The 26,421-nt window shown below is 47.4% G+C and overlaps 1 protein-coding gene across 5 annotated transcripts in view; it reads right to left on the bottom strand.

Annotated features, from left to right (window-relative positions):
• LOC122175933 (CREB binding protein) overlaps window positions 1–26,023 on the bottom strand; it is a 76,799-nt gene extending 50,776 nt beyond the window's left edge. For 3 of the 5 annotated variants that reach the window (XM_042863977.1, XM_042863976.1, XM_042863975.1), the window contains exons 1-3: window positions 25,843–26,023; window positions 16,815–17,527; window positions 1,565–1,741 (exon numbers count right to left, since the gene is read on the bottom strand). In XM_042863977.1, the coding sequence (XP_042719911.1) occupies window positions 1,565–1,741; window positions 16,815–17,527; window positions 25,843–25,927 (975 nt within the window). In that variant the 5' untranslated portion in view covers window positions 25,928–26,023. The remainder of the gene's footprint in view (window positions 1–1,564; window positions 1,742–16,814; window positions 17,528–25,842) is intronic. The other 2 variants (XM_042863978.1, XM_042863979.1) reach the window with 2 other exon arrangements.
• Between the last annotated feature and the right edge of the window lie 398 nt (window positions 26,024–26,421).

The following is a 26,421-nucleotide window of genomic DNA, read 5'->3' on the forward strand; positions in this document are numbered from 1 at the left end:
AGTTCCACCCCCATGAGGAACAAGCTCTGAGCCTGAGCCACCAGTAAGTGGGGCTGGGACTGCTCAGCCACAATGGCTCTCTCTCTCCATACTGGACAGAGGAGGAAAGAGATTGGACATACGAAGCTTTTTGACACCCAAGACGGTTTTGTTTGCTCCCTTGGAAATCTCGTATTTTTGACATTTTAAAGAAAAAATGCAACTGAAAATACTAAAAAAGTTTCCTCCATTTCCCTCTGTCTCTTGGTAAAAGAGGGAGAAAGGAAGCAAAGTTTCTTCTTTTACTTCCTCCCCCATCAACAGAGAGCCTCGATGGCAACTGCCTTTCCTTCACTTCGTCTGAGTATCTGCCACTTCCCCTGGGCCAACATGTGTGTGCATTAGGAATAAGGTTTCCCCAGAACCAGCTGTTCAAAAGAGCACACAAGCAGGCTTCAGAACCATCCAACCACTCAGATACCAAACTCTGGGCAGAACTTTAGATTCTCTGCCGATTCAGGGAGTAATTCATTTGCTTTACACTTGATCCTAACTTAAAATATTTTAAAACAACATCATTAGAGCCATGCAGCCATTTGTCTTCTACAAACATTCTGCACGAGTGCAAGTGGCACTCTGAACTCATCTCAATTCTAGTTGGCAGCTCCTTTCCATAATCAGAAGCAGTAAATTACAGATGATGAATTACACAAAGATGTTACAGTGCAGCTGAAGGAGAATTAGGAACTGCTCCTCTAAAATTCAGGAGAAAAGAAGTTTACCACATGCATTCCTGCTCATAGATCGCCTTAGCAGCTGCAGGCAGGTAGCAAATTCACTGGTAGAAGATCAAGCATGGCTTGTGCCAAAAAATAGCTGGTTTTCGAGTTAGATTAAAAAATAAGCAATTTGCATCTTATGGAAGGTTTTACGAGTTTCTATAGTAACTGCTACCATGTTTAAGAATATAAAATGCAACAAGCCAGAGTTTCCATAGAAACAACACAAGCAGTTTGATTAATACACAGACATACTGAGACAAATGGGAATATTTAATTTTGTTTTATAAAGCAAACTCTAGTAAACAGGATACTACAAACTTGGGCAAGATATCCTAATAACTATCTTCATACGCTTGGGTGCTGCAAGTCATGCACAATATAAATTGAAAAGCGTGCAGTGTGCTTACTATAATACAGACTGAAAGGATATGAAAGCCACTATTTGGCTTCCAGAGAAGTTCATGGTGTAACCAGCACACATTTTAATTGACTGAGGAATTTAAACCTACAAGCAGTACTTGCAGGGAAACAGTTTTCATCCAGTTTGGAAACAAACACACCAAACAAAATGAAAGGATGTAATGCAATCTCATAACAAAACACAGTGTTTGCTTTGGAAATTAACTTACAATAGGAAAACAGACAAACTTCCCATGTGCTCCACAGAGCAGCAGTGAAGAACCGTAGGGGCAACCTGTGTTTAAGTTACCATGTCCATAATGCTGCAGAAGCCATTACACCCCAAAATTCAGGATGTACAACGAGGACACAGCCACTGAGGGAAGCAGTAAGGTACAACTCACCATATTGGGCACACTGGTGACTGGAGTACTCTTGATGTCAGCAGGGAAGGCAGACAAACTGTTGGCCATGCCCGGCTTGTTTGGTAACTGAGGATTCACCCCCGTTGCTCCCATCTGTTGCCCTCCAGTTTGACTGAAAGGCTGCCCAAAGGGGCTGGTGTTACCTGCCATTCCCATCTGCAAAAGAATGACATTATTGTAACTTTATAGATTCTGAAGGAACATTAAAAAAAAAACAAAAACCCAACATGTCAAATACTCATTTTAGTATTCACAAAGGCCAAATTCTGGTTTAATTTGTTCAAAATTAGATTTTCAACTTCAAAACTTTAAATAAATAACAATAATTTTAAAATATATATCAACATTTGGCTTTATGCAATCTCCCTGCGTGCATCTGAAGATATGCAATTTAACTAACAAAAACACTGTACAAATGCAAAGGAGACAGTAAGATTACTCCTCCTAATCTGCATAGAGGAAAAAACCTACTTTTTCCAATGCTGTAACAACTCTTGAAAACCACACAAACCTCAAAAGCACTTTGCTGCATTCTGAGCACAAAGCATGACTTTGTGTGCAGAGGGGAAGGGAACACACCGAGCTATCAAGTAAATGCTTATCTGCTTGTTTGAGCAGTTGAGGGAAAAGGTCTAAACAAAAGGCCATCTATGGCTGATATCCTTCACAGCTCACAGCCCCCAGACCCTGAGGAACAGCAAGCTGAAATACAGCTCGTGCTGAACCACTAAGGAGAACAGCGTCCATCCCAAGGAGCCATTTTGTCTCAGCACAGCCTCCAAGCAGTGACATCTCCATCAGCTGAGCCACTCAGTATCACAGCGGACAAAAGGTCCCCAGAAGACAGGAATGACTGCAGCTGAGCTCCCACCCCTCAAAGGAACGCAGCGTAGAGAGTGGAGCAGACAGTGTGCGTGTGTTCTTTACGTCGGGAAGAACCCTGGATGACTTTGTCACCTGTCAGAGCGCCCTGAACGGAAACCAAGCAAGCCTTTGTTTGAAAGGCTAAATCCCATTTCTCCCTCCCTTTGACCTCCGAAGCCCTCCCATGCACCACACACCACGCTTCTGATCCGCTCCCACTTCCCAGGGCAGCTCCTGGGGCAGCAGGCAGGCCGGCCCCGCAGCCCCGGCACCGCCACCAGCTCTGACAGCAGGGGCAGAGTCCAACACACAGCTCAGCACTGCCCTTTGGCCCGGGCCTGAAGCCTGGTGTCAGGATGCACAGCACCTGCTGCTTTGTTTGCACCAGGAAAGACCGCAATTCCAGCTCAGCTCTTACACTGAAGGCACTGCAAAGCCCGACACGTGCAAAAACAGAAATACAGAAGTGCTTCTGAAAAAAACCCACCGTTCTGACTGAGGTACCTATAGCAGAAGCCTGGACAGTATCACCTGCTTTCTATACAAAAAGTTTTCTTTTCTGGACTTGCAAATGAGCCATAAGTACAGACAGCCTGCAGTATCACCTGAAAGTTAAATCGGTGCTGGGAACACACCGCTGCATGTCCAAAGCCATTTTCATTTTTTATATTTATCCAGTAAGGCTGTCTCTGAAGTATTAATAGCAAAGCATTTAATAAAGATACCCACTTGTCTCAGCCCACTATTTCACACCAGGTACGAGAAAGGACCGCGCAGTACCCAGAGCTGCACACTTGTACCCTGACAGCCTACCAGGTTCTTCTGGGTGAGCACAGAACATTTCATTTTAAATTTGCTAAGATTTGAACCACTGAGACTATCCCAAAGCTGTGCGGCCTTGCAACCCTAGCAGGTAACATCATCCGTGCTTTACCATTTCGTAATGTTTCATTTTCAATAGATTTCGTTATGAATCATATCAGAACTAAGCAGAACAGCAACAAAGCAGCCCTTCAAGTCACCTAAATCGAGCGCTTAATACAACAGGGATAATAATTGCCTTTCTAGGTGATTGCTGAGGCACAGATATCTGATCACAATTCTAAGGCATTCCTTGCTGCTCATTCAGCCAGAGCTGGGAGCAGACTCCTGCACAAGGAAGGGAACCAATGGCTACAGTTACACCAGCCTAAAACTAATGTACCTATCTGATAACATTGCAAACCGTCAGACATCCCCTTTCACCTTAACTTCGCTTCTGAGCACTACTGCCTCAACACTCCAATTAAAAAAAGGTATCTCAGGAGTGGAAGCTCTTATGTGGCAATCCGTGAAGTAAATATGGAGACAAAAGCCATGAGACCACGCACCAGACAAGTTCATTAGAACTCACAGATGTTCCCAGGCTCACCAGCTGTGACACTTTTCAATCCCATTTCACGTGGGAGGAGCTGAGCTTCTCAAAGAAGACCAGGAGAAGTGCACAACACCAGAACAAACTCCCACCTGTCTGTAACAGCATTCAGCTGAGGCCACGATGGAGGAGGAGCTCTAGCAAAAGCAGCTGCCAAAGAGCATCAGCTCCCAGCACTTCGGAACCACTGGAGGAGGAGCAGGGCACACAGTGCAGCTGCAACCTCCCCAGCAAACAGCTGGGCAGCAGCGCGGCACAGGAAAAGGAAGAGTCAGATCCTCTCTGTAACAGGCAGTGAAAACACGGCCAGGCATCAGCTGGCACTTCCCAGTTAACAAACCCAACATGAGTTCTATCTAAAGCAGCAGCAGTTAGCTGAAATCTCACAGACAGCAAGCAAACACAGCCGTACAACTGCACACGTGCAGCCAGGGTTTCACACTGCTCATTTGTTCTGCAAAGCGAAAGCAGCAGCTCACAGCAAAAGCACCAGAAGGCACACAGTGCCACGGCACCCTGCCCTGCCCCGGGAAATGAGGGAGGAGAGGGGGACAGCGAGCCTCTGCGTCTGTGCTTCTCAAACACAACTCTGGTCCTGGTGTGCTGGCTCACACGGAGATGCACAGATAACTCAGCCATCCATAAAGCTAAGGCTGGTAAGCCAGGCAGCAGAGCCACCCCGTAGGGCTGCAAGAGCCTCAGATGCACCGAGCATAGCGCAGGCGATCCCAAACGCATTACTTCTACTAAAAACCCATTCTTCTCAAAAGTACGATAAATGCTCTTCTCCTTTAAGGTGGAAGCTGCATTTAATTGGATAATCTTGCTATCCCAGAAAGACAGGCAGATTCTGCTCCCCTTTTTCATCACTATGGAAACTCCCTGAGATGCTGCGACCTATTACTGAGGACAGATTGGAAACCAGAGCATATCACCCGACTGACACAAACCAAGGAATTCACCGACTTACAAGCTGAAAAAAGGTAAAGCCTGTGTTTGGCCAACGTGGACAGCACAGGACACCTCATGCTGCAATGCACTGGGCAGCGGGTGAGGGTTCTTCTCCTTGTTTTGCTTTATAGCTATTTCGAGAGCAGAACTGAGTTCCATTCCCTCTGGTTCCTGGAGCTGTCACAGATGATGTCTGTGACCAAATCTGCATACTCAGAATGGATGGGACAGAAACGCGCGCTCAGGAACTTAACTCCAAGCTACACCAGCACCAGATTGCATCTGAATGCTGCACCACTTCTATTTTTAAAGCTTACTCGCTTCCTCCCTTTATTACTGCTGACAAACCACAGTATTTCCTCCCGCCAGCACCAGGAGTTCCTCCCCCTTTGTATCTGAGTGTCTGGGCCATCAATAAATCCCATCCTTTCCTCCCACTCCGAGTTTTTATTAACTGTCCCCTCACCTCCGCCTCTGCCGCCAGCTCTCATCCAGGCAGTTACTTCATTACCACTCACTCCTCGGAGGCTTCCAAGACATGCAACCAATACAACATGCTGCAAAATCCATTCACAGTTATAAGCACAATTTCCTAGTCAAAATCCATGCGTTTTCTGCTTTTTTTTTTTTTTTTTTGTATTCTATTACTACTTAAATTTCCCCTCCAACATGCTATCATAAACTACAGAGCCATGTATAAAATTCTGCTCCTCACTACCCTATTTCCTTAGGGAAGAACTGTGCTCTCTATTCTGCTACCCCTAACCCATCTTTCACACCAGGGCTTCCAAACTTCACAAAAGCTCTGGCAGGACAGACAGAAGTTGCTGTTAGCTTTCCTGCAAGAGAGAAAGCCATCCTCATTTGCACACCACAAGAGATGTGCCAAGCAGCAGCACCTACCTCTGACAACACTCCTGCTTTTGTATCTTGCACCACTGTTGCCCACTTACAGCTATTTCTTTAATTATTGGTCCTGCCAGATAATTAAAGAAAAGCTTCTAAGTTGGAATAATTTCAAACTTTCATTAAGTTCTGAATCTCTGACTCTTCTGCACAAGAATGGAAGAAGGTTACGATGGTCCAGTAGTAAGAAAAAAACAAGAAACCCAACCAGACACAGACTAACTTGACATCAGAAAAAACACAGAAAGGTTGGCATGAAAAAAAAAAAACTCAAAGAACTCAAAGCAATTTGGGTTCAGTGGAAAATACGCTTGGCTGAAATAATCTCATTATGATGTAATCCAGTAAACTAAAATTAAAGTTATCATTAACTTATAATGTAGTATCTTCTTGATTTTTATCTAGAAAACAGTCTGAGAAAGAAAGGAAGTCGGCTGGAGGGTTTGGTTGGACCGGCTCTGAAAGCAAAGCTGCAAAGGACTCCAGCTGCACACGTGAGCTGTCAGTGTGACAGCAGGGGGATGACAAGAAGGCTGGCGGAGCACACAGTGACATCCTTGTGCTCCCGGCCTGACCAGAACACTTGTGCAGCAGCAACAGTCGGGCTGCATCAACTCCTCACAAAGGATACACGAAAATGACAGGATTCTGAAAGGCCTCAAGAAGTATTCAAAGGACTAATAGGCCTGGCTACAATACGTAGTCTAATTGCAGTCTAACAGCCTAATTTACTTAGCTTATTATTTAAGCTTATTAATTAGCTTATAACATCAAGTAATGATCCTAAAGTACCAATTCTGGGAATAGAAAGGTATAAATACATACCACCTAGCAAACACGCATCAACAGGCAAAATGTGAGGTCCTTCCAACCAAAAGTAAGAGAAAGGGTAAATGACCAAACACCACTGAAACTCTGAAGATTATGCAGACTTTTTAAGAAATTTTTCTACTTAAAAACAGGGATTAGCTGACACATGCCACACAGCTTTCAGTGAAAGGTGTGATTTTGTATCGCTGTTGTTATATGCTCAGTTCTTTATAATGTGGGACCTACTGATAGAAAGGGAATTAGAAGTTGTTCTGCTTGCCTAGACACAATGCAGAAAGGTGAGAAGAAAACATCCTGGCAAGCAAAAACAATGTAAGAACGTGACCATACTGCCACCTCCACTAACCACCAAAGCTCAGGAGAGCAGCACTGCAGAACAGAAACCCAAAGCTGCACCACAGCAGAGCACAATCCTCTGCCCCACAGAACAGAGGTGGCTAAGCACAGCTTCAAGGCACTGCTCCTCCCAGCAGCAGGGCGGCCCATGGAGCTCACTTTCATGCATGCGCTCACTCAGCCCAGCAGCAGGAAAGCAGCTTCTCCACACTGACTGCTGTGAGGCCGGCCAGGGCCCCTGCTCCTCCCCTTCCCCAAATCCATGCTTCACTCACCGCTTTGGAATTCACCAATTTGACCCATTTTTGTTAAAGGCCTTACAGATAAAATTGATTTCCTAAGCTTGCTGCGTAAACAGATGGACAGGTGAGCTACGGTGCTCCGATCAGCATCACCACGAAGAGAAGGCACAGAGGATTCTGCCACTTCCCCCAGTGCTCACCAGGCAGTGTCTGCAGGCGCTGAATGAGCCCCGTTAGTGCTGCCAGCACAGCACAGAGGTAATGTGAGGATGGGGCAGGGAGCATGATGGTGCATGCAGGGGATCAGGAAGGACTCGGGCCCGTATAGTAGCAGCATGCAGGCACTCAGCCCACGCCACACTTAGATCTGGTCTGCCTGTGCTCTTGGCAACAGGAAAAGAAGAAAGGGAGAGCGCCTCTATTCTGCCAATTTGCTCCTGTACCTCTCACTCTGACAGAACAGCTGCAGCAGGAAGACAAAGATGACTTTTAGCAACCAGCACCATCCTTATATCTCTCTGAATTTAGTCTGTGAGACAAAAGCTAAAAATGATCTTTAAGCTCAGATTAATAATTTACATTATTATGCCTGCAAATAGAACATATACGTCAGAATTAAGGAGTGTAGAGGGAAATCGGGCATCCTAGATGTGACCTGGTTTGACAAGAGGCCAGGTCACAAACTAAGGGCAGTGTCACCAAGCGGGGCACATGAGAACTGTGTGTTCAGCAGCAGGAATGGCCCCAGGAAGACAGAGCTGTCACTGCTTTCCCCTACATCTTGTGCATCTGCAAGGAGAGATGCTCCCCCTGTTTCCTCCTATTTATCCCTGGAAGAACCTGACGTGAAACACTATGCTAAATGCTAAGCAGATAATAAGTGTTTCCACCTTTCAAGAGCTACTTGTGAACGATGATTCAGTTTTCTGAACGTTTAATCTACAGCTTTAAGGTTACGCCATAATCAAGAGCCTTAGGTTGACTGAACAGCCGTGCATCACATATGAGCATCTCAGAGAAAATGAACCAAATCTTTCACAGCCATTGCTGCTCAGCATCTCACAAGCCTCATCCAAAATCCCTTATTACATCACAGGCATACGGGGGATGTTATTTTTCCCTTGTATTTTTTTGAAGAAACAACTAGCATGACATAAGAATCCTGCACTTCATATTTTGACCCAGAGATTCAAAAAGCATCCTTTGGGCTTGGCACGCAAGGAACAATTTCACACAGAGGAACAGCTGAGCACTTCTGCTCTGAGCTCTGCTGCTGCCAGTTGCCACAGGAGCAGGGATGGTCCGAGCTCCTGTGCCTGCTGCCACCAGGTCACACACCTGCATACTCTTGATCCCACCCTTCTGTAGGTGGCAACACCAAAACCAGTCTCTTAACACTCTACCATTGCACTAAGCCTTCAGGTTCTTTGCCATCACTGAATGTGCTTAAAACGTGGGCTTTCAACAGATGGTTACAAAGCTCAGCACTGTGACCCCCTTCTCCCTTCCCACCCACTGACGCCTTTTTGCTCCCAGAAACAATATCACCTTGCTTTGTTTAAATCATTTTAACTTACCTACGATTTTCCTCACTTTGACAAAAGGTAAGGAAATGGAGCACTGAGGTGTCCTGGTGCTCACCAATGATAACTGGCAGCACGCAAAGCACTGGCAACGCAGGAGCGATGTGTCGTAACGTAATGGAGGAGCACCAGGAATGCAGGCTGACAGCAGCCGCTTTCAGCACTGTTAGTCAGCAGCAGGACAGAGCTGCGCACGGTGCCCTCCTGCCTTCCAGCGGTCACCCAGTGGGAGGCAGGCAGCCCCAGCTCCGTGCTGCCATCCGCAGCGCCCCAGCCAGCAGGACAGCCGCCAGCTCCCGGCTCGGCCCCTGCAGCCGATCCCTCCTGGTGCCTGCGAGCTGCAGCCCCGCACTTTGGACTCTTATCTCCCTCTGGAATGAAACACAAAGCTGTGGTGCGAGGCAAGGTCCACCTGGCTGATCATGGCTACCAGGGAAGCGTGACAGAGAGGTCCGGTGGGGATTTGTGCACGCTGGTGAGGAGGGAAGGACAGGCTTTCTTTACTACGCTGGCACCATCTTCTATCTGTTTGCTGACAAAAATGATGTCAGCCTTTACTAATTGCTGTTTTATCCTATAGGAACACGTTCCAAAAGAAAGTCACCACGGTGCTTGCAATGTAAATGCCAGAGGGACAGATGGAGAAGTGAGGAAAAAATTAATCATTCTGTGGCAAAGAGCCAACGGCAACACCAAAAAAAAGAAAAGGAATTCAGTTTAAGTGCAAGAATGGAGACAAGGCCACTGCCTGCACTGGAGGAGCGCGCCTCACCCTCACCAACATGGCAGGTTGACAAGAACAGCACTTCAAAAATACTCACTTTTAAAGTCAATTAACAACAAGGATGCCTTAAATAAATACACAGGAACATAATTTTTAACTGTTCAAGAATTAGTTCTGAGAATTCCATTGTGAGCTGCCTAGCAGCACCCAAAAGATGCCTGTCTTGTGCCACCTCCGCTGCCCTTGCTCACAGGCTGCTCTAATGAAAGCCCAGAAACAGATCCATGAGGTTCTACAGCATCTTCTCTTCAGTACCAAAGAAATGTAAAAAAACAAAAAACAAAAAACCAAACAAACAAAAAAACCAGAAAAAACAAACCCAAAAAACCAAACCCCGCAGATGCAGGAACCATTGTCATTTGCAGCACCTGTTATTATAGCAGGAAAAACTGAGTAGAGCCAGAACTGAAGTCTAAGAAATACCATTACGAGGAAGCCAGGTGCTTTATTGCCACTTGTAGTACGACTTAACCTCTTCCAAGAACTTCTCAGAGGTGAAAGACAAATTTAAGCATTCCAAGGCAACAAAATGTCTTAAAAACCTACAAATATTCCAGCATTATTACTGACATAGAAAGGTCAGAATTTTGTGGAAAAGTGCTCTTTAGGGATGTCTATACAGAGAAAAAAAAGCTCTTAATGCGTTTAAGTTGACACTTTAAAAAAAAAAAAAAAAACACAAAAACCAACAAAACACGCTTAGTCTGTATGCATGCATGCATAAAACACTTTTAAACTTCCTTCTGAGAAGGCCAGCACGGGTTGATAAAATGGGATACACCACAGGAAGAACTAAAGCCATTTCTGCACTGAGCATCATTGCTGTACATCAGGAAAGCACAGCTCCGAAGGCTCACTGAGTGCTGTAACCTCAGCAAATAAGAACTCTAAGCTTTAATGGACAATTAGCAGCAAGTGACCACGCATTCTAATCACTACAAGAGCTTTCATGGCTGCCAATCAGAAAAAGGCACCAGCAGCCCTACAGAGTGTCTCAAACACCGTGAGGAGAGGAGCTCAGCTTCCTTTCCTTCCCTACGTGAGCTCCTCAGCAGACACAAATCCTGCAGGAAATTGGTTACAATGAAGGAAAAAAAAACCACAGAGCTTCTAAAAGACATAGGTAATTATTGTATTTCAACCCAGAACCAGAGGAAAACAGAAATCAAACCGACAAGGTACAAGTTTCCACTCCAGGTTACAATGCATACACAAAGAAGAGTCAATATGGTTTACTGAAAACAACCACTTAGCTTAAATATCATAGCGTGACATTAACAGTAACCAGAGAGAAACCTAAATATAAATATTTTATACCATTGAAATAATTTGCAAGCAGTAATTTTAAGATCCAACTGTGTTTATTTGGAAACACCACACAGCATGCAGAGCTGCCCTGAGATCTCCGGAATGCTCCTCTCGGAGGACTTCACAACTCACGTGAAGCAGCCCAGTGCTCTCAGGACGTTTTAAAGCCAGGTGAAGATCTGACGGTCATGTGGAATGCATGTGTTTAAGCAGGGTGGTGAGAACAGCCCAGGGCTGCAGACAGGGCTTGCAATGGAGCAGGAGGATGCTCAGAGCGAAGGGCTCAGCACCAGCCGCGCACTTGGGCACACAGCACAGAACCCCAGCGTTAGTCTTGCTGAGTTCTCCAGCCCTTCCAGGGTACAAAGATCCTCTCACCGTAAAGGGGTTATTTCATTTATCCTAATTGCCAAAAGTTTCAAAGGGCATTTGTTCTAGTTTGTTTGTGTTTAAGGCCTGTTTGAGAAGGACAGGACGCGGCTGGGCCTGCACTGGGCTGCAGCTGTTCTGAGAGCTCCTCTGCTTCACACAGGGATCTTTCTGTCAGTGGGCCTCAATATTTAGTGTGCCTTGCCTCCATTACGATTCACTGCAAACCAGTTTATGTTGTGGCACTGTATGTGGCAAAGCTAAAGCACATACATGTGCTCAGCAAAGAAAAAATGCGGTTCAGTGCAACTATGGCTCTGGGCCTGAAGCAGCACCAGCACGCAGAGCAGCACACGTTTCCAGGTGCTGGTCCCAGGCAGCTCTTCTAAGTAGCACAACTTCCAGAAAAAAACACCCAAATCCTCATCCATCTAAATCTCAATTCTACCAACTATTTCCAATCTCAAAACCACAACTGGGATTACACAGGAACACTGACAACACAAGCAGTAAGCATGGCACACTGCTCCCTTCCGCAGCTGCAGCAACTCCCCAAACAGGCACACCTTCCTGCCACAGTATGCCATGCCATACATGTCATTTGCAAAGTTTCTTCCCTTCTCTTTGTTTCTAAGAAAAAAGGACACCAGCACATAGTTCCCAGGCCATACCACAGGCTCTTTGACACATTTCTCTACATACTTACGACCATGCAATTCACAGTGCCATCACAGCTCACTGTCACACACAAATGATAAGCGCATTATGACATAAGGAGAAGGTTTTCAGACCTCTTAAGAGATCTTGTCACCAAAAATGCTCCTGTGCAACAGGATCTGTATGTACAATTGGGATTTATTAGAAGAATTACTACAGAACAGACAATTCCTTCCGCAAGAAGCAACCTGCAACCTCTACACAGGCACACATCAATGGGCAGGCTGCCCTCTCTCAGAGAATCTTATCTCTGTGCATTAGAAAAAACAAATTGAAACGCAGCAGCAAGCAGAGACGTGGAATCAGCCTAAAAATCAGAAAGAAATCATAATGAGGATCTGAAGGTTTGTCATCTTCATAAAGCTTTGGAGACAATATCACTTTCAGTCTGTGGGTTCCAAAGAACTGGTGGCTCTCTTGATTTTACTACCAAAGTCTTCCTTCACATACACTACTGAGAAACGAACTCAACTCCAACACCAGAAACAGAAGCACTATATAATGCTAACCTAAGTGACTGAGAGTTGGTGGCAAGATCCTTAATGTCAGTGCTGCGTTACTGCAGCAGAACACAGCAGCACAACTCCGCTCTAAGAAGACACCGAAATATTTCATTTTCGTCAGCTGGATGACTTGATGCAGACCGGCTCCTCCAGCCCGAGCTGGAAGCAGAGCAGAGGAAACCAAGCTGTGGTTTCCCATGAAGGCTGACTGCTCCGTTTCGCACATTCTTTCAGCCTGCAGCATTAGTCAGACACAGCACGGGTACCGGCGTGAGCGTAAGAAGCAGGCAGAAGCCAAGCGGCTATCGCTTCAAGGATCTTCAATGACATTGCACAACTGCAAAGGCAATTTAGCTCATGTACTAGAAATAGGAAACAACTCGATTCCAGGTGCCAGGAGGGACTGCTGTGGCAGGAGAGCATTTTAAGTTACCAAATCTGGTGTACCAAGTGCCAAGTCACCCACCAAGCACCGCTTTACATGGCCATGTTTCAAACCAGAGCTGCGTTACAGATATCTTCATTTTACTAAGGGTGAGTTTTGCTGTTAGGCACTTCTATATATTTATATCCTCCTCCTGCTTGTACTACGATAAAGGCACTGTAAAAAAAACCATAAAAACACTGCTTTGGTCATCACAATATTGACTAGGGAGCCGAGCAGCTGGTCCAGTCGGTGAGCACACAGCAGCAGGGCTGGGTGGGATGCGGCTCGCGTGGCTACTCGTGCTTGCCAGAGGCTCTGCTTGCAGCCAGCCTGCTTGGCAGCCTGCTATGGACAACGTCGAGGATAAGCTGCAAATTAAGCGCAAGTCATGGTAAAACAATTCAGGCAGATCCAGACAGATTGAGAGTCACCAGAGAAACAAACGGCAGCAGCAGGCTGCGAAAACAAACACGGCGACCACGGAATGCGAACGTCTTCGGCTGACTTAATTCACAATCAGCGAGTGCATCTCAATCTGCTACTCAGCAATAGCAGCCAGCTAATCTCTTCAAATCTTTTTTTCTCTCTTATTTGCCTTACCTCAGATTCCTCAAAACACAAACATTATGATGCATACAGAAGTCTTGCTCTTGTTCTTCAGAGAAGTTCACTGCACCATTAGATGTCCTGAAGATTACTATCCAACAGCAAACCACTGCTCAGCAAACTACAGGGAGCAAAACCGTGACTGTGCACTGCTCCAAAGAACACACACACACAGCCTGGAAACAGCAAAGAGCAGAATCCAGTTTTTACACAGCTCAGCACCAAACCATGACACAACCGGTTGTCCTGTTGGCAGACATCACAAGGGATGTGACTGTGTGCTGAGCTCCTCCTACTCTTTCATCTCAAAATTCTGCTGCAAAGTGCAACGCCATGCGGCTATTTTGATTAAAATAAAGTTAAAGCCACGAAGAACATGAATTAATTAGGTCAATAAAGTTAAGAGGCAAGACTACACTGAATTCATAGAGAAATCTAGCACACTAGATCTGGTTTTTGCCCATTAGTGCCGTTTTGAACCGCTAAGATTTGGGTACCAGAATTCTATTACACGTGTCAGATTCCCAGAGGCAATGGGGCTTAAACACACTGCACACAAGCAAGGAAAACACAACCAACCATTTTCCCGTGATTGATGTGCTTACAGGCTCAGACTAAGATCTGACCAAACAGTGACATCCATGCACACCATACAGAGCCCCAAAAATTAGACCAACCTGCAAAGGAAACCAATCTCAACGTAGGTTTAGGAGTGCTGAGATCCACGCAGAATAAAAGGAAACTTCCCAGAGCTTTCACAGCAGCAATAGGAAGAAAGGAATGCACCACAGCAAGAGGCTGTGTGACATCCAACCTATAAGAACAACTTCCAGCTCCAGTGCCAGCCACCAGGAACCACACAGAGGTTGAATCTCCCTCATTTTATAAAGATGAACTCAATGATGCAACAGAAGAGCGTGAGGCACAGAGCACGTCTGCAACAAAGCGCTGGTTTCTAGGGAAGCAATAAACCATCTGCTGAGCTTTGTTGCTACGTAAGACGTTCCAAAGCCGACAACCTTCAATCTTCCACGCCACCCCTAACTTAAGATGATTCTCTAGATGGTTTGAACACATTTTCTAGACCTAATGGACTTTGCAAAAGCGATTACAACAAAAAGGAAAAATTTCACCAGTGCTGGAAATGACTGTGACTAAACAACCTGTTCCTCTACCCCCCACCCCGTGATATTTCTTCAGAAAAGAAGAATCCTTCCGATCTTTTAATCAGATTTCTTAAAGAACTTCAACCCAAATGAAAACTATCCTTGCAGCACTGTCCATGTCCCACAGTTAGAAGCAAAACTGTTCCAGGAGAGGAGTCTGGCAATGGCTTGCATGAAGAAAGACACAGCAGTGTACACAGCTCTCCTCAGAGGCTTCCATAACATCTCAGGTCAAAATCACAAGGCAAGCACTCCATATAAACCCACAAACCACAGTTACGGCCAATAGAGCATTCAGATCCTTGCTATGCTAATCTGGTGTATCTGTAAATAACTCACACAATCTTTTCAGCAGAAACATCAGTTTCAGAAGAACAGACAAACCTGCTGAACTGTTTATTTACATTCCTTGAAAGCCTTCATCACAACTGGCTGACACACATCACCGTTAGGACCCTACTAGGATAACAGCAATGGGAAGAGACTGCAGTAGGATGCCAAACTGAAATGCCTATTCCAAAAAGAAAACAACAAAACCAAAAAAAAATGGAGAACACCTCTGTTTGTGAGATGGAAATCCAGGGAGCAAGCCGTTCAGAAATGCACTACACAGCAGGAGAAGCCGATGATATAAGGACCAGGGATTTTCTCACTACTCTTTTCCAAAGTAATTCTTGCTCAATCTAACTTACTCCTTGAACTAATGCTGACAACACCCAGATCATCTTCTCAGCTCGAGCATCCCACTTGCAGCTGGCTCCAGACTATGGCTCACGTCCATGCATTTGCACTGGCCTATTCCTTACCAGGAGTGGACAGGCTTACAAGAAACCATGGGACCACGGAACCTCTCCCACCAGTTTCATACTTGGTCAGATAAAACCTTAGGCAAGACCCTTTGTTCCTGCGTAATTCAACTTGGATTAGTTTGCATCAAAAATCAGTAGCTTAACCACATAACTATGTTGTGGCTGGGGAAAATCTGCTCCAGAAATTTATGGGAAAAAGAGATAAGGTTAAAAAAAAAAAAAGAAAGAAAAAAGAAGAAAGCAGCTCCTTTCTTTCTGTTCAGCCCAATCCCTCCCCACGGCCAAATTAACTGATTTGGGGCTGGAAACGGATGCACTCATTTTTCTGTGCTCTGACCTTCACTGAGATCACAAGCATCTCTGCCTTCAGCAGCGGGATCCCTTTTGGTGGCATCAGAATGCTCTTTGTACTTTTATGTTCGAGAACCAAACAAACCACCCAGTACTCCACCATCCATATTTCTTAAGAAAACACCATTCCCAACTGGGCTTTCTTTTGTCAGGCAGTGCAATTTTTTCCAGAATTCTTAACACAGTGAATTAACACACGCACACCAATAAATTACAATGACGAGTGGTGTGCGGATGGATGAAAGATTAGAGATGGAATTCCTTCCCAATAACAGAATATTTCACCATCAGAATCCAAGGGAGGAGCTGCACCAACGCCACACCAGAGATGAGGCCCAGTGCTACCCAGCTGAGACAGAAGGAGCAGCACTCTTCACCTCTAATCACATCTCTGAGCTTAGACCAGTGAAGTCAAGGGCTAAAAAGCAATGACTGTATCAAGCAGGGACCACAGCAGTGCCCCAAGACACGGGTAGAAGCTTCCACAGGTATGCACACTCCCTGCCCCAGTCTGCAAAGGCCACTAAGTTGCTTCTTGCCAATATTGTCCCTCCCTTTTGTAGAGTTCAGATTAGCTTTGCAACCCATGTAAAATTTCATGTTTCCAGATTAGTGCTCCTATATGGGAAAAACATTCAGTGCACAGCTACTGACAGCAGCCCTTGACAAGAGGACCAGTGCTATACCTCTCCCTCTTCGAACTCTAAGATCTCACACTGCTTTAGAGCACACTGCTGTCTGGCAGATATAACGAGATCCTGCACAGAAATAATTACTTGTCCCCTTTTTTTGCAAATTTAAGCTGCTCTTTTCTAATCCACACTGCTAAGACAAAATCCAACATTTAACTCTCAGGATGTGTTTTCACACGATCGCATTGCTGATCACACGACAAACCAGCTTCAATATTTCATATCACTGGTCTCCGAAACCGGTAACTGCAGACTCGAGAAAGCACATTATTTTGTTCTGCTCCTCAAAAATGGGCTACTAATTTTTCAAAACACCTGAGTGGGAAAAATGCAAGTGCAAAACACGGAATACGTTAAATTGTGTACATACTTTTGTAATTGCTCCTGTCTGTGCTGTGTTCAGCCCGGTGTGACCAGCCATCTGTGGAGACACTTGGGTTAAAGTCTCTGCCAGCACACTGCCTGCATTCCCCTGCATGGCAGGGGCAGAATATTGCATTCCTGCTCCCCTTCCTCTTCCAGCTGCCCCAAGAGATCCATTCATTACCTGCCCTTGTCCTTGCTGAGGCTGATTCATTAAACTGTGACCAGAATTACTGTTGAGAAGGCTCTGGTGTGTCTGACTGAAATTAGTATTCATACATATTCCAGGTCCAGTCTGTGATGTTGCAGGGCTGCTCGTCACCATCCCCACTTGTTTTTGTGCTTGAGAGTTCAGTGTTTGTGATGCAGGTGTGGTAGGTCCAGAGGTGCTGGCAACTTGCTTTGCCAGGCCTGAAGCAGAAGAGTCTCCCTGGTTTAATGGGCTCTTACCCATAGCACCCAGGTTGCCGATGCTCGCACTGTTCGGCTGCCCCTGCACTTGACTCCCGACTCCCTGCTGGACAGGGCTATTTGAGTTCACATTTCCAATTCCTGGGTTTAAGGAAGAGCCGCTGCCTCCCCTTAGAAGTTCAGAAAGTTGTTTGTGTTTGGAAGCTGCATCTGGAACGAGGTTCCCACTGCTATTCAAAAGGCCCAACTCGCCATTGGGGATCAGCTCATCAGGAAGATCATTTTCCAAGTCAAACAAAGATCCAAAATCTGCAAGTTAAAACAGAAACACAAGTAAGGAAAACATAACAAGTAAGTGACTAAAACATTCATCTACAGTACTTTGTACTGGTCTGAAACAGCTGTGCATTGAGGAGTATCTTCACCCAAGACAATCAATGCTGTCGGCAAGTGAGTGAGTGCCCCCATGACAAGAAGTCCAGGGCCCTTCAGAAAGCAGACAGTAATACTTACTACATACACGCAGAAATAAAGGGTAAAACGTAAGTCATTAAGTATTAGTTTTATTGCACAACTTGGCAAAACATTTTACCATGCTTAAGAAACTGAGGTGGCGGCATCTTACCCAAGTGCCAAGTCTCTTGTGCCTACGCTGAAAGAACAATACAGAAGTATCAGGGGAGGTTTTCTGATTGACTTATGCTCTCCAAACAGCTATTACATCACGTCTCCAGCCTCCTGAGTAATCCCAGGCCACTGCATTCCACCCCAAAATCCCACCACAACACTGCCACTTGGGTTTGCATATGACCTTCCAGCGAGGCCTCAAAGCTTAACCAAAGGGAACTATGCCTCTTGGAAGTGCTGATCCCAGCCTCACACATCAATGTGTTCAATATCAGTCGCTAAGTTCTTTCTGTTCGTTTGTATAAACTATGATGTGCTACATCTCAAAGGCTCCTGAATGACACGCTCAGCATGTTCTTCTCACAGTGCCTCACTTCTCACACCCTCAACAGCTCCAATCACTCAAATTGCTCTCTAAGTGCCCATCCCTCATTTATCATATCCCGTATTGACAGAGGTAATCCACATATGCTCCAGATGGGCAAAATAAATCAATCAAGTCTTCATTACAGCCCTTGAAGGAGCTGCTTTGCCATGCTGCAACACCCGAAGTGAAAATACCCAAACACACACCACACAACTCAGTTATTTTCGTTTATTTAAAACAAGCAGCTCAAGTTCACCAAAATGTTTTACTGCACATTGTCAGCAGTGTCTGTGCAACGATGTTATTTCAGTATGCAAGTAAAATATGAAGTTATTTGATTGGTATGAAGGTACTTACTACGTATTTGTAGACATAAGAAGTGTGTACATCCATATTAAGAAAGGAAACACACAAGCAGACTACCCCAGCTCGTCAGTTCAAACACAGAACATCTCTGCAAAGCTTCCCAATCCGAGGACAGTAGTTCTAAAGCAACCACTCATTACTATTATCTAACAGGACTGTATGAAGGACTGTATGCCTCTCCAAAGCCAGCCCTGAGCAATCCTCGTCCGTTGCAGCAAAACTAAATCAAAACACTCCCAGGTTAGAGTAAACAGGAGTTATTTTCTAAAGACAGGAATCCCTAATGCTGTATAATCTTAAAGTTCAACTCGGTGCTCCACCACGAGCAATCAGTGCACGGCTCAGGCTGCAGAACTGCCCTAAGAACACCCCACGTGCATTTAGGAACTGAAACAGCAAAACTTGCAGCACATTTAACCTGTACGAAGAAGCCAGGATGCCCTACTAATAACTTTCAGTCCATTGAAACACAGTGCAGGCCATCAGCACTCAAATTTTCAGTTCAACCTGGAGAACAAGCGTTTAGCTGTGCTGCAAAATGACCACAGAGTGACATAAACCATCACAGAAAGGCGCACCCAGGTTCGACCCCTGCCTCTCCTGAGCAGCACGTCCTTCACAGCCCTGCCCCTGTGCCAAGCCCATATCCCTGACACAACGCTGTCCCTCCTGCTCTCTTCCAAGCAGGGAAGCAGTAAGCCAACATTTTCTGAAGCCAGTTTTGTGCGCTGAAGTATTCGTCCTCCTTTTCTTATGGAAGTAACCCTCATTCAGGTCTCCTTTTCCACCTGCCTTTCACAGGAGCTCCTGGAGCACTGCATCTCTTGGTGATCACTTCACCACCTCTCCCCCTCTTTCACACACAAGCCTGTGACGCTACTTACACTGCAGTTTGTGCCTCTTGCAGTGCATTTTATCGACCTTTCTTCTTACAAGCCAAACTCACGTCAAGCTCTCCCCCCACAGCTGTGTCTCCAAGCCCCAGCACCCACTCCCAGTGGCTCTGCCTGGGCTGTGCCCACAGGGGCTCTGCAGAGCAGCTCCATGGATGGGGACACAGCACTGAGGATCTGGGTACCTTGAGGCTCGCCTCACTTCTCCAGGGAACCTGTGCAAACCCCACTGCAGCATCCTTACACTGCTGCAGTAAAACTGCTCGTGCTTCAGGAACAAAAGGTGGTGCGTGAGTATGTATGGCTGGGGGAGACAAGAAACAAGATGTGAAGACATTGCTATAGCTCAAAAAAAAAAAAAAAAGGAAGCAGAAAGTTTTTTTCCAGTCCCATTTCCAAACTGAACACTGCACTCCAGCATCCTAGTTGTTTTTTTTTTCGTTCTGCTGCCTGGACGCTTCACCATGCAGTCAGAGCCAAGGGCTGGAAATGTTTTTGCAGCTTATGAGAAGAGTGAAGAAAGCATTTGGGAATACCGCCTCTTAAATCCCGACACATCCCGCCCCTCTTCAGCTCCTGTAAGAAGTCTGTACATTCATGTCAGGCACGGAAAGTTTACTGCTCTGCCAGCAGGAAAACACAGAACAGGTAAACAGCTTTGCATGGCAGCTGTGTAAAAACTCACTGTTCAGATGTTCAGGCAGGGATTAAGCATTCTGCTTTTATACTGCAATCAGAACTGCACATGTTACACCAACACGAGGTGCATTTTACAGCAGTTATACGACAGAAAACAAAAGCCCACCTAAGCATGTCCACCAGTCTATGAAGACACGAGACTGTCTTGGCAGTTACAGGTATGCGTGTCTATGCACACAAAAATCTGCCCTAACAGAACACAACCCATTTCTGCAGCAGTCAAATGAGCAATGACCTCCAGCACAAAGGCAGAAGGTCTCCCCCGACACAGAACCAAACCTCGTCCGTCAGGAGGGAGGGAGAAGCACCGAGCAATTCAAACTCTGCCACTTTTCCCAAAGGCCTCCTTTTCCAAGCTGAGAATTCACTGCTCTCTGAGCATCCATTTGCACACAGGAGATAACACGCTTGAGACGCACTCTCTCCTGATTTCAGACTCACAGGCTGCAATGCTGCTTTACTTTCCTGGACAGCACTTTCAGCAACCGCTACAAAAATAAAACAGGTTTCCTCCCAGATGTTTTCAGAACTGTCACACTCTCAGGTAGAACACCACCATCCATACAACTACTTGCAACAACTGTTACCAGATTCTTTCCTATCCTTTCAAAGTCACTGCTGTCCCCTCAGCTGCCCGGAGAGGTGGCATATCCTGAAGTATTCCCTTCCCTGCTCTCCGCCTGGTATGTGGAAGACATTAAAGCAGGTGGTCAGCTGCTTCAATCCAGTCTCAGCTTTGTGGCATGACTACTGCTTGCAACGTGACAGGGCACCTTCCCATGCACGGGGCCACGGCTGAAGCTGCATGCAGGTCCCGGCAGGCAGGCTGTATTCTCACCACACCGTTCCTTCCACGCCAGCTGAGCTGTTACACTGCAACGAGCCTGGGTTTGTTTTGTGAGGCTGCTTTCAGACCCCAGCAGACAAAGCTCCAACAGTTCAGGGCTCAGCGGCTCCGCAGGCCCCTGGCAGGTACCCTGCTCAATGGGCACACTGTTTGGGGCGGGCTCCCACACCCAATCCACCCCATTTCAACAGGCAAAGATTCTGTGATTTATTGTTTCACAATAGCCAGCACATTTGAAGTTCTAAGAGCAATTAAAAATACCTTTTTTTGGGAAAAAAAAGAAAAAAAAAAAGATTTCCAGTAAGGAAGTTTTACATTAATGCCCTCACCTGATGAGGCAAATATACACCAATCTGATGTGCCCAAGCTGGTGTTCAGCCACCAGGCTGGGACAGACAGCAGTGGGGTATGTGGGGCAGGTAAAGAAGCCCAAAAGGCTGGAGGGGGGAAGAGGGAGGGATTTACAGCCAAATACTTCTGCACAACTGAATGCCACGTAGGGCACAGACAAGAAGCAACGCGGTGGTAAGTTCCTAAATTGGATCTGCTTGGTCCACTAACCAGAAGGGACACTATCAGCTTAGAACCCAGCTCATTTCATGAACAAGGTAAAGTAGTTTCAAACTCACAGAAAAATCTCTCCACCTGTTTTCGTAAGACTTCAGCAACTAAGTGACTTTTCAAACCTGAAGCTCATTACACTAAGCAAACAAATCAGGAAGTTAATGAGAAAGGATCCGTCCTCTGCTAGCCTCTATGCCTCCTCCACCAGCACTCAGCTTCAGAACTGCTCCTGACAGCAGGCTGCCAGCCTGACTTCTTGGGACACGAAAAACACACGTAGCTGGATCCTCTAAGCCACATCCAATGGGCAGCACCAAAAAGCTGCCTGACCCTGGGATGTCCAGCTGCCTTCTGTCCCCAGCTCTGCCCTGCTGCCTTCTCACCACCCTGAAAAACAGAACAGAATAAGCTGAAACACACACTGATAACTGAGTTTAATTCCTTGCCTCTTCCCACTTGCACTCTGTGTGTCATCAAGTCATAAACCCAAGTTTGTCCTTCTACTGTATTTATTCAAATCATCTTCATCTTTTCATGCTCACAATGAAGACACAACGTGCTAAAGGTCACCAAAAACACAACACTAGCTTCTGTCAGATCTGCTTCTACACGGGGAAAAAAAGTCATCAATTACTGGAATGTTCTGCTATTAACACAAAGTAATACGTAAAGGCACGTTAAATGTCCCTGGTACCAAAATGAACATACAGAAGAAAATTTAAAAAAACCACATTCAGGTAAGTGAGCATCTTATCTCTTCCTGGATGCCAGAGGGGAAAAAGAACACATAGAAAAGAAAAACGAAACCACAAAAAATGCGTGGCAGAAGAAACGCAACGTGGTCTGTTCTGGAAGCATCGGACGGCAAGCGCTGGATCCACTCTGCTTTCCTCCGGTTCCGCACAGCCCCTCTGTAACTATTCTTCCTCTCAATTGCCTCCCAAGGTGTCTCCACTGTGTTGACAGTGCTGCTATGCCTGCTCTCATGAGCAGCTTCCAGTCCTACCTGGCAGCACCAGCAGCAGGCTGCAAGCCGGCGCAGCACACGCAGCTCTTGGGCTGCGCAGCACAGCACGGCTTGTCGACCCGCTTTGCTGCAGGAGCAGAGCTGCAGGCAGGAGTTAGCTTTGCTTTCAGATCACCCTGGTGAAGATTAAATATTTTAGGGTTCTGGAAGCACATTACTGGCACTGAGGCCTCGCTTTTTCATCCTACCACAAACACATGAATCTTTCCCGGCATCCTAATTTAACAGCTGACAAAACGTTGAAGTTCGAGGTGACCATTTCAAGCAAAATCACGTGAGATGCCAGTAATAAACGGCAGGCACTTGCTTAAGGCAGCACGAAACGCACAGCGAACCAATGCCAGCACGGGAATGCCCTCAGCCATCCCACACCATGACGGATCTACACCGTGCCACCCTCACCACACATCTGGAGAAGACCCAGCCACAGCTCCCCAAGATGTGCATTATCTCGACAGCCTAACGGTGACTGTGACGCTCTGACACTCCCTGCCTACCGGCTTCTTATCAAAGACACGGGTCGACACGAGGTGCTGCACGTTTTAAACGGCTCAGTCCTCCATCCTCCTCAGTGTGAGTGACGGCACCGGCAGGGAGGGCTCCGTCCTTCCATCAGCCCTGGAAGGGCTCACCTCTGTGCAGGGCTGTCACACAGCAGGCCTACCTCTGCCCGGAACAGAACAGCGAGGATTAACGTGCACTTACAAGTGTGTCACAAACCAGAAGCAGTATGCAACATTACAGTAAAAAAACAAGTTTTGTGTCTCCTTGTGGCTGCTGCAAATCACAAAGTGATGGATGTTTCCTTTCTCTTTCCTTTAAAGCTTTTTCCCTCCCGACTTCTGGGGCCAAATGATAAGTGAGGGCAGTCTGTCAGCAATTGCAATTAGGCTGTGCGAAAGCACAAATCGCAAACGCGCCGAGCACACAGAAGGAACCAACAGCACGCAGGCACTTGAAACTTTTGTCTTTTTAGAATACATCTGACTCTCAAGAAAACTTCCAACTACAACTGACTGAATACAAAACCGGCATCTGCTCAAATCTGCCTTACTGCAAAGCACTGATTTCAGCGAGCAGAGGCTGTTCTGAATCACTCTCATTAACGCCTTCCTCAAGGAGTCCATGCAACTTAGGAAATGACCTCGCAGCCACCACAAGGCAGATTTCCACATCAGATTTCCAGCTTTCTTTGCCCCATTAGAGAAAACTACACCGGAGATGACACAGAAGTCGTGTCACCCACACAGCAACACCCACTACAGCACTCATCACACACAGACTCTCAGGTGCAGCACAGGCAGGCAGGGCTGCAGCCTGCAGCAGTGTGGCACTGGGAAGCCTGCCCCGCTGACAGCAGCTCTTACTGACAGCACAGCCATTCCCAGCGAGCTCCCACAGCTGTAGGGATACCCTCAGAGAAGCAATTATCTTTGTATGTGGATATGGACATTATCGCAAATCAAAGGGACCGGACCTACCCGGATAATAATGGGAAAGTCTCTTCTCAGTGAGGATTTTGAAGAGCGTGTGTGCCTGGGTTAAAGATTTAGATTCTGAGCTCCCAGTGGCTGAATTAGCACTGATAATATAGTTCCAGATTCCTTTTGATTCACACCCTGGCTCTACGCAATAGTAGTTGTTTGAGACATCTCTATTAAGGACAGCATTCCAAACGAAAGAATTAGGTTCTCTCTGCATCTCAGACATCTGAGAAGACAGATGGAAAACATAACATATGTTAAAAGGAAGATTTACAAAGCAAAAATTCTTGAAAGTGTAAATCAAATTAGGATGGAAGCGTCAAATTTCTAAGTCGTCCCACATGTTTTTTCATTGTATAAAAGACAAACTGCAGAATTTTTCCAATCCCAAATTCTCAGTTCCCTCTGATTCCTCATTAAACAGCACCGCGATAACACAGCAGTGCTTCCGCATGTGTTATTCTGCTAGCAGGTAACGACAGAGAGCAAAACCTCCACTAAAAAAAGACACCAACAAGCGGTGAAGTTTTCAACATGAAGTTACAGACACAAAATCTGAACACAGCACATCGCCACAGCAATAATTAGCAGCGCTGGACTGGATTCATAACTTCCAGGAGCACCCGGACAGAACAGAAAGCGAATAACCTGCATCAGACAACTGGGAATTATCTCACAGGAGATCTGCATGGTCCAGCAGGGCTGACCCCCGAGCGCTGCCTTATTTATTGCTGTCTGCTGTTGGCCCAGCGTCTCCAGCAGCTCTATTGCTACTGGCCAAGGCAGCACGTTCATTTGCGGTGTTAATTTCAAGCATTTAAAGACAAAAAAAGGAACCAACATAATAAAATCCCAGGCATATACACAGCTATCACTCTAAGCATGAATTGAAAGAGAAAAAGCAGAGGGGGACGAGCATAACACTACGGACTGCCACACAAAACGAGCCCGGCGGGTTATCTGCTCTGCTCCTTCACCTCGTGCAGACGCCGGTGTCAAACTCCTCGGAGACACGCAGGAAATCCCACCCTGCACACAGACCAACGGTACAGAGAGGTGCTTGTGCCGGGAGGAAGGAGCAGCGTGAGGCTGAGCAGAGGAAGCAATGTGCAGCGTGAGGCTGCGCTGGCTGTGCCGGCGCAGATGACAACAGCTGGAGCGGAGTTACGCCGCTCGAGTGCAAAAAGCCCGAGCCGTATCTGAATCGGGGCAGCTCGCAGCGGCGTCAGGCTCTCATCCACCATTACACACACCGGGCAAGTCCCGAGTAACAATACAGCCATTAAGCACCGGGCTGCACGCGTCCCGTCTGCACGAGCACCACGAGACAAAGGGAAACCCCGTGAAATAATCACGGCCGCAAGCGCCCCTGGAAAAAAGCGGGCGACGAGAAAACGCTTCCTTGCCGATCCGGGTCCGCTCGCCGACCGGGATTACCCTCCTCATCCCGGAAAAGGCCCGCGTGCCGAAGCGCTCCTCGCCGCTACGCCGCGCCGACGCCAAACTTTCGCACGCAACGCGACCGAAGGCCTGCGCCAAACTTTCCGGCTACGCAGCAACGCGCGCCTCCGCAACGCGCGGCCGGCGGCGGCCCGGCGGACGGCAGCCGGCGAAGATCGCCCGCCCGAGCGCCGGTCCGGCCGCGGGCTCGCCGCTCTCAGGCCTCGGCCGGCCCGGCCCCGCCGCTCGGCGCTCCCCGGTCCCGCCCGGCCCCGCCCGCCCCCCCGCCGCCCTCGCCCCGCGGCCTCACCTGTGCTGTCGCTGGCGGAGAAGCCCGGCGAGTTGAGCTTGGCTCGCTTGGGGTTGGGCGGCCCGTCCAGTAAGTTCTCCGCCATGCTTTAACCGCTCGCGGCCCGTCCGAGGCGCTCGGGCGCTCCCGGAGCTCGGCGAGAAGGGAGGAGGAGGAAACCGAACAACAGCGCCGCTCAGTGCCCGGCCGGCGGCGGCCCCCTCCGCTCCCCCATGGCCGGGGCCGCCGCCGCAGCAGGCCGCAGGGAGGAGGGCTCGGGGCGGGCTGGGGGGAAGAGCCCAAGCGCCCCCTCCCTGCCGGCCCGGCTCCTCCCGGCCGCTCCCCCGCCCTGCCGCCGCGGTGCCCGGATGGCGGCCCGGCGCTCACTCGGGGAGCATAGCCGGCCCCCCCCCTCCGCCGCTCCGAGCCCCGTCCCCTCCCCTCCGCGCCGGGGTTGGAGGGGGGGGGGGAGAGAACGCTCGGCCTCGGCCCCGGCCCCCGCCCGCCGCCGCCCCCACCCCGCGGGGCGAGCCGCGGCCGAGGAGGGCGGGGGTGGAGGGGGGGATTGAGAGGGGGAAGGAGGGAGGGGGAAAAAAAAAA

This window comes from Lagopus leucura, unplaced genomic scaffold (assembly GCF_019238085.1).
Source record: "Lagopus leucura isolate 7727_CA_CO unplaced genomic scaffold, USGS_WTPT01 Super-Scaffold_760, whole genome shotgun sequence".
Taxonomy (NCBI): Eukaryota; Metazoa; Chordata; class Aves; order Galliformes; family Phasianidae; genus Lagopus; species Lagopus leucura.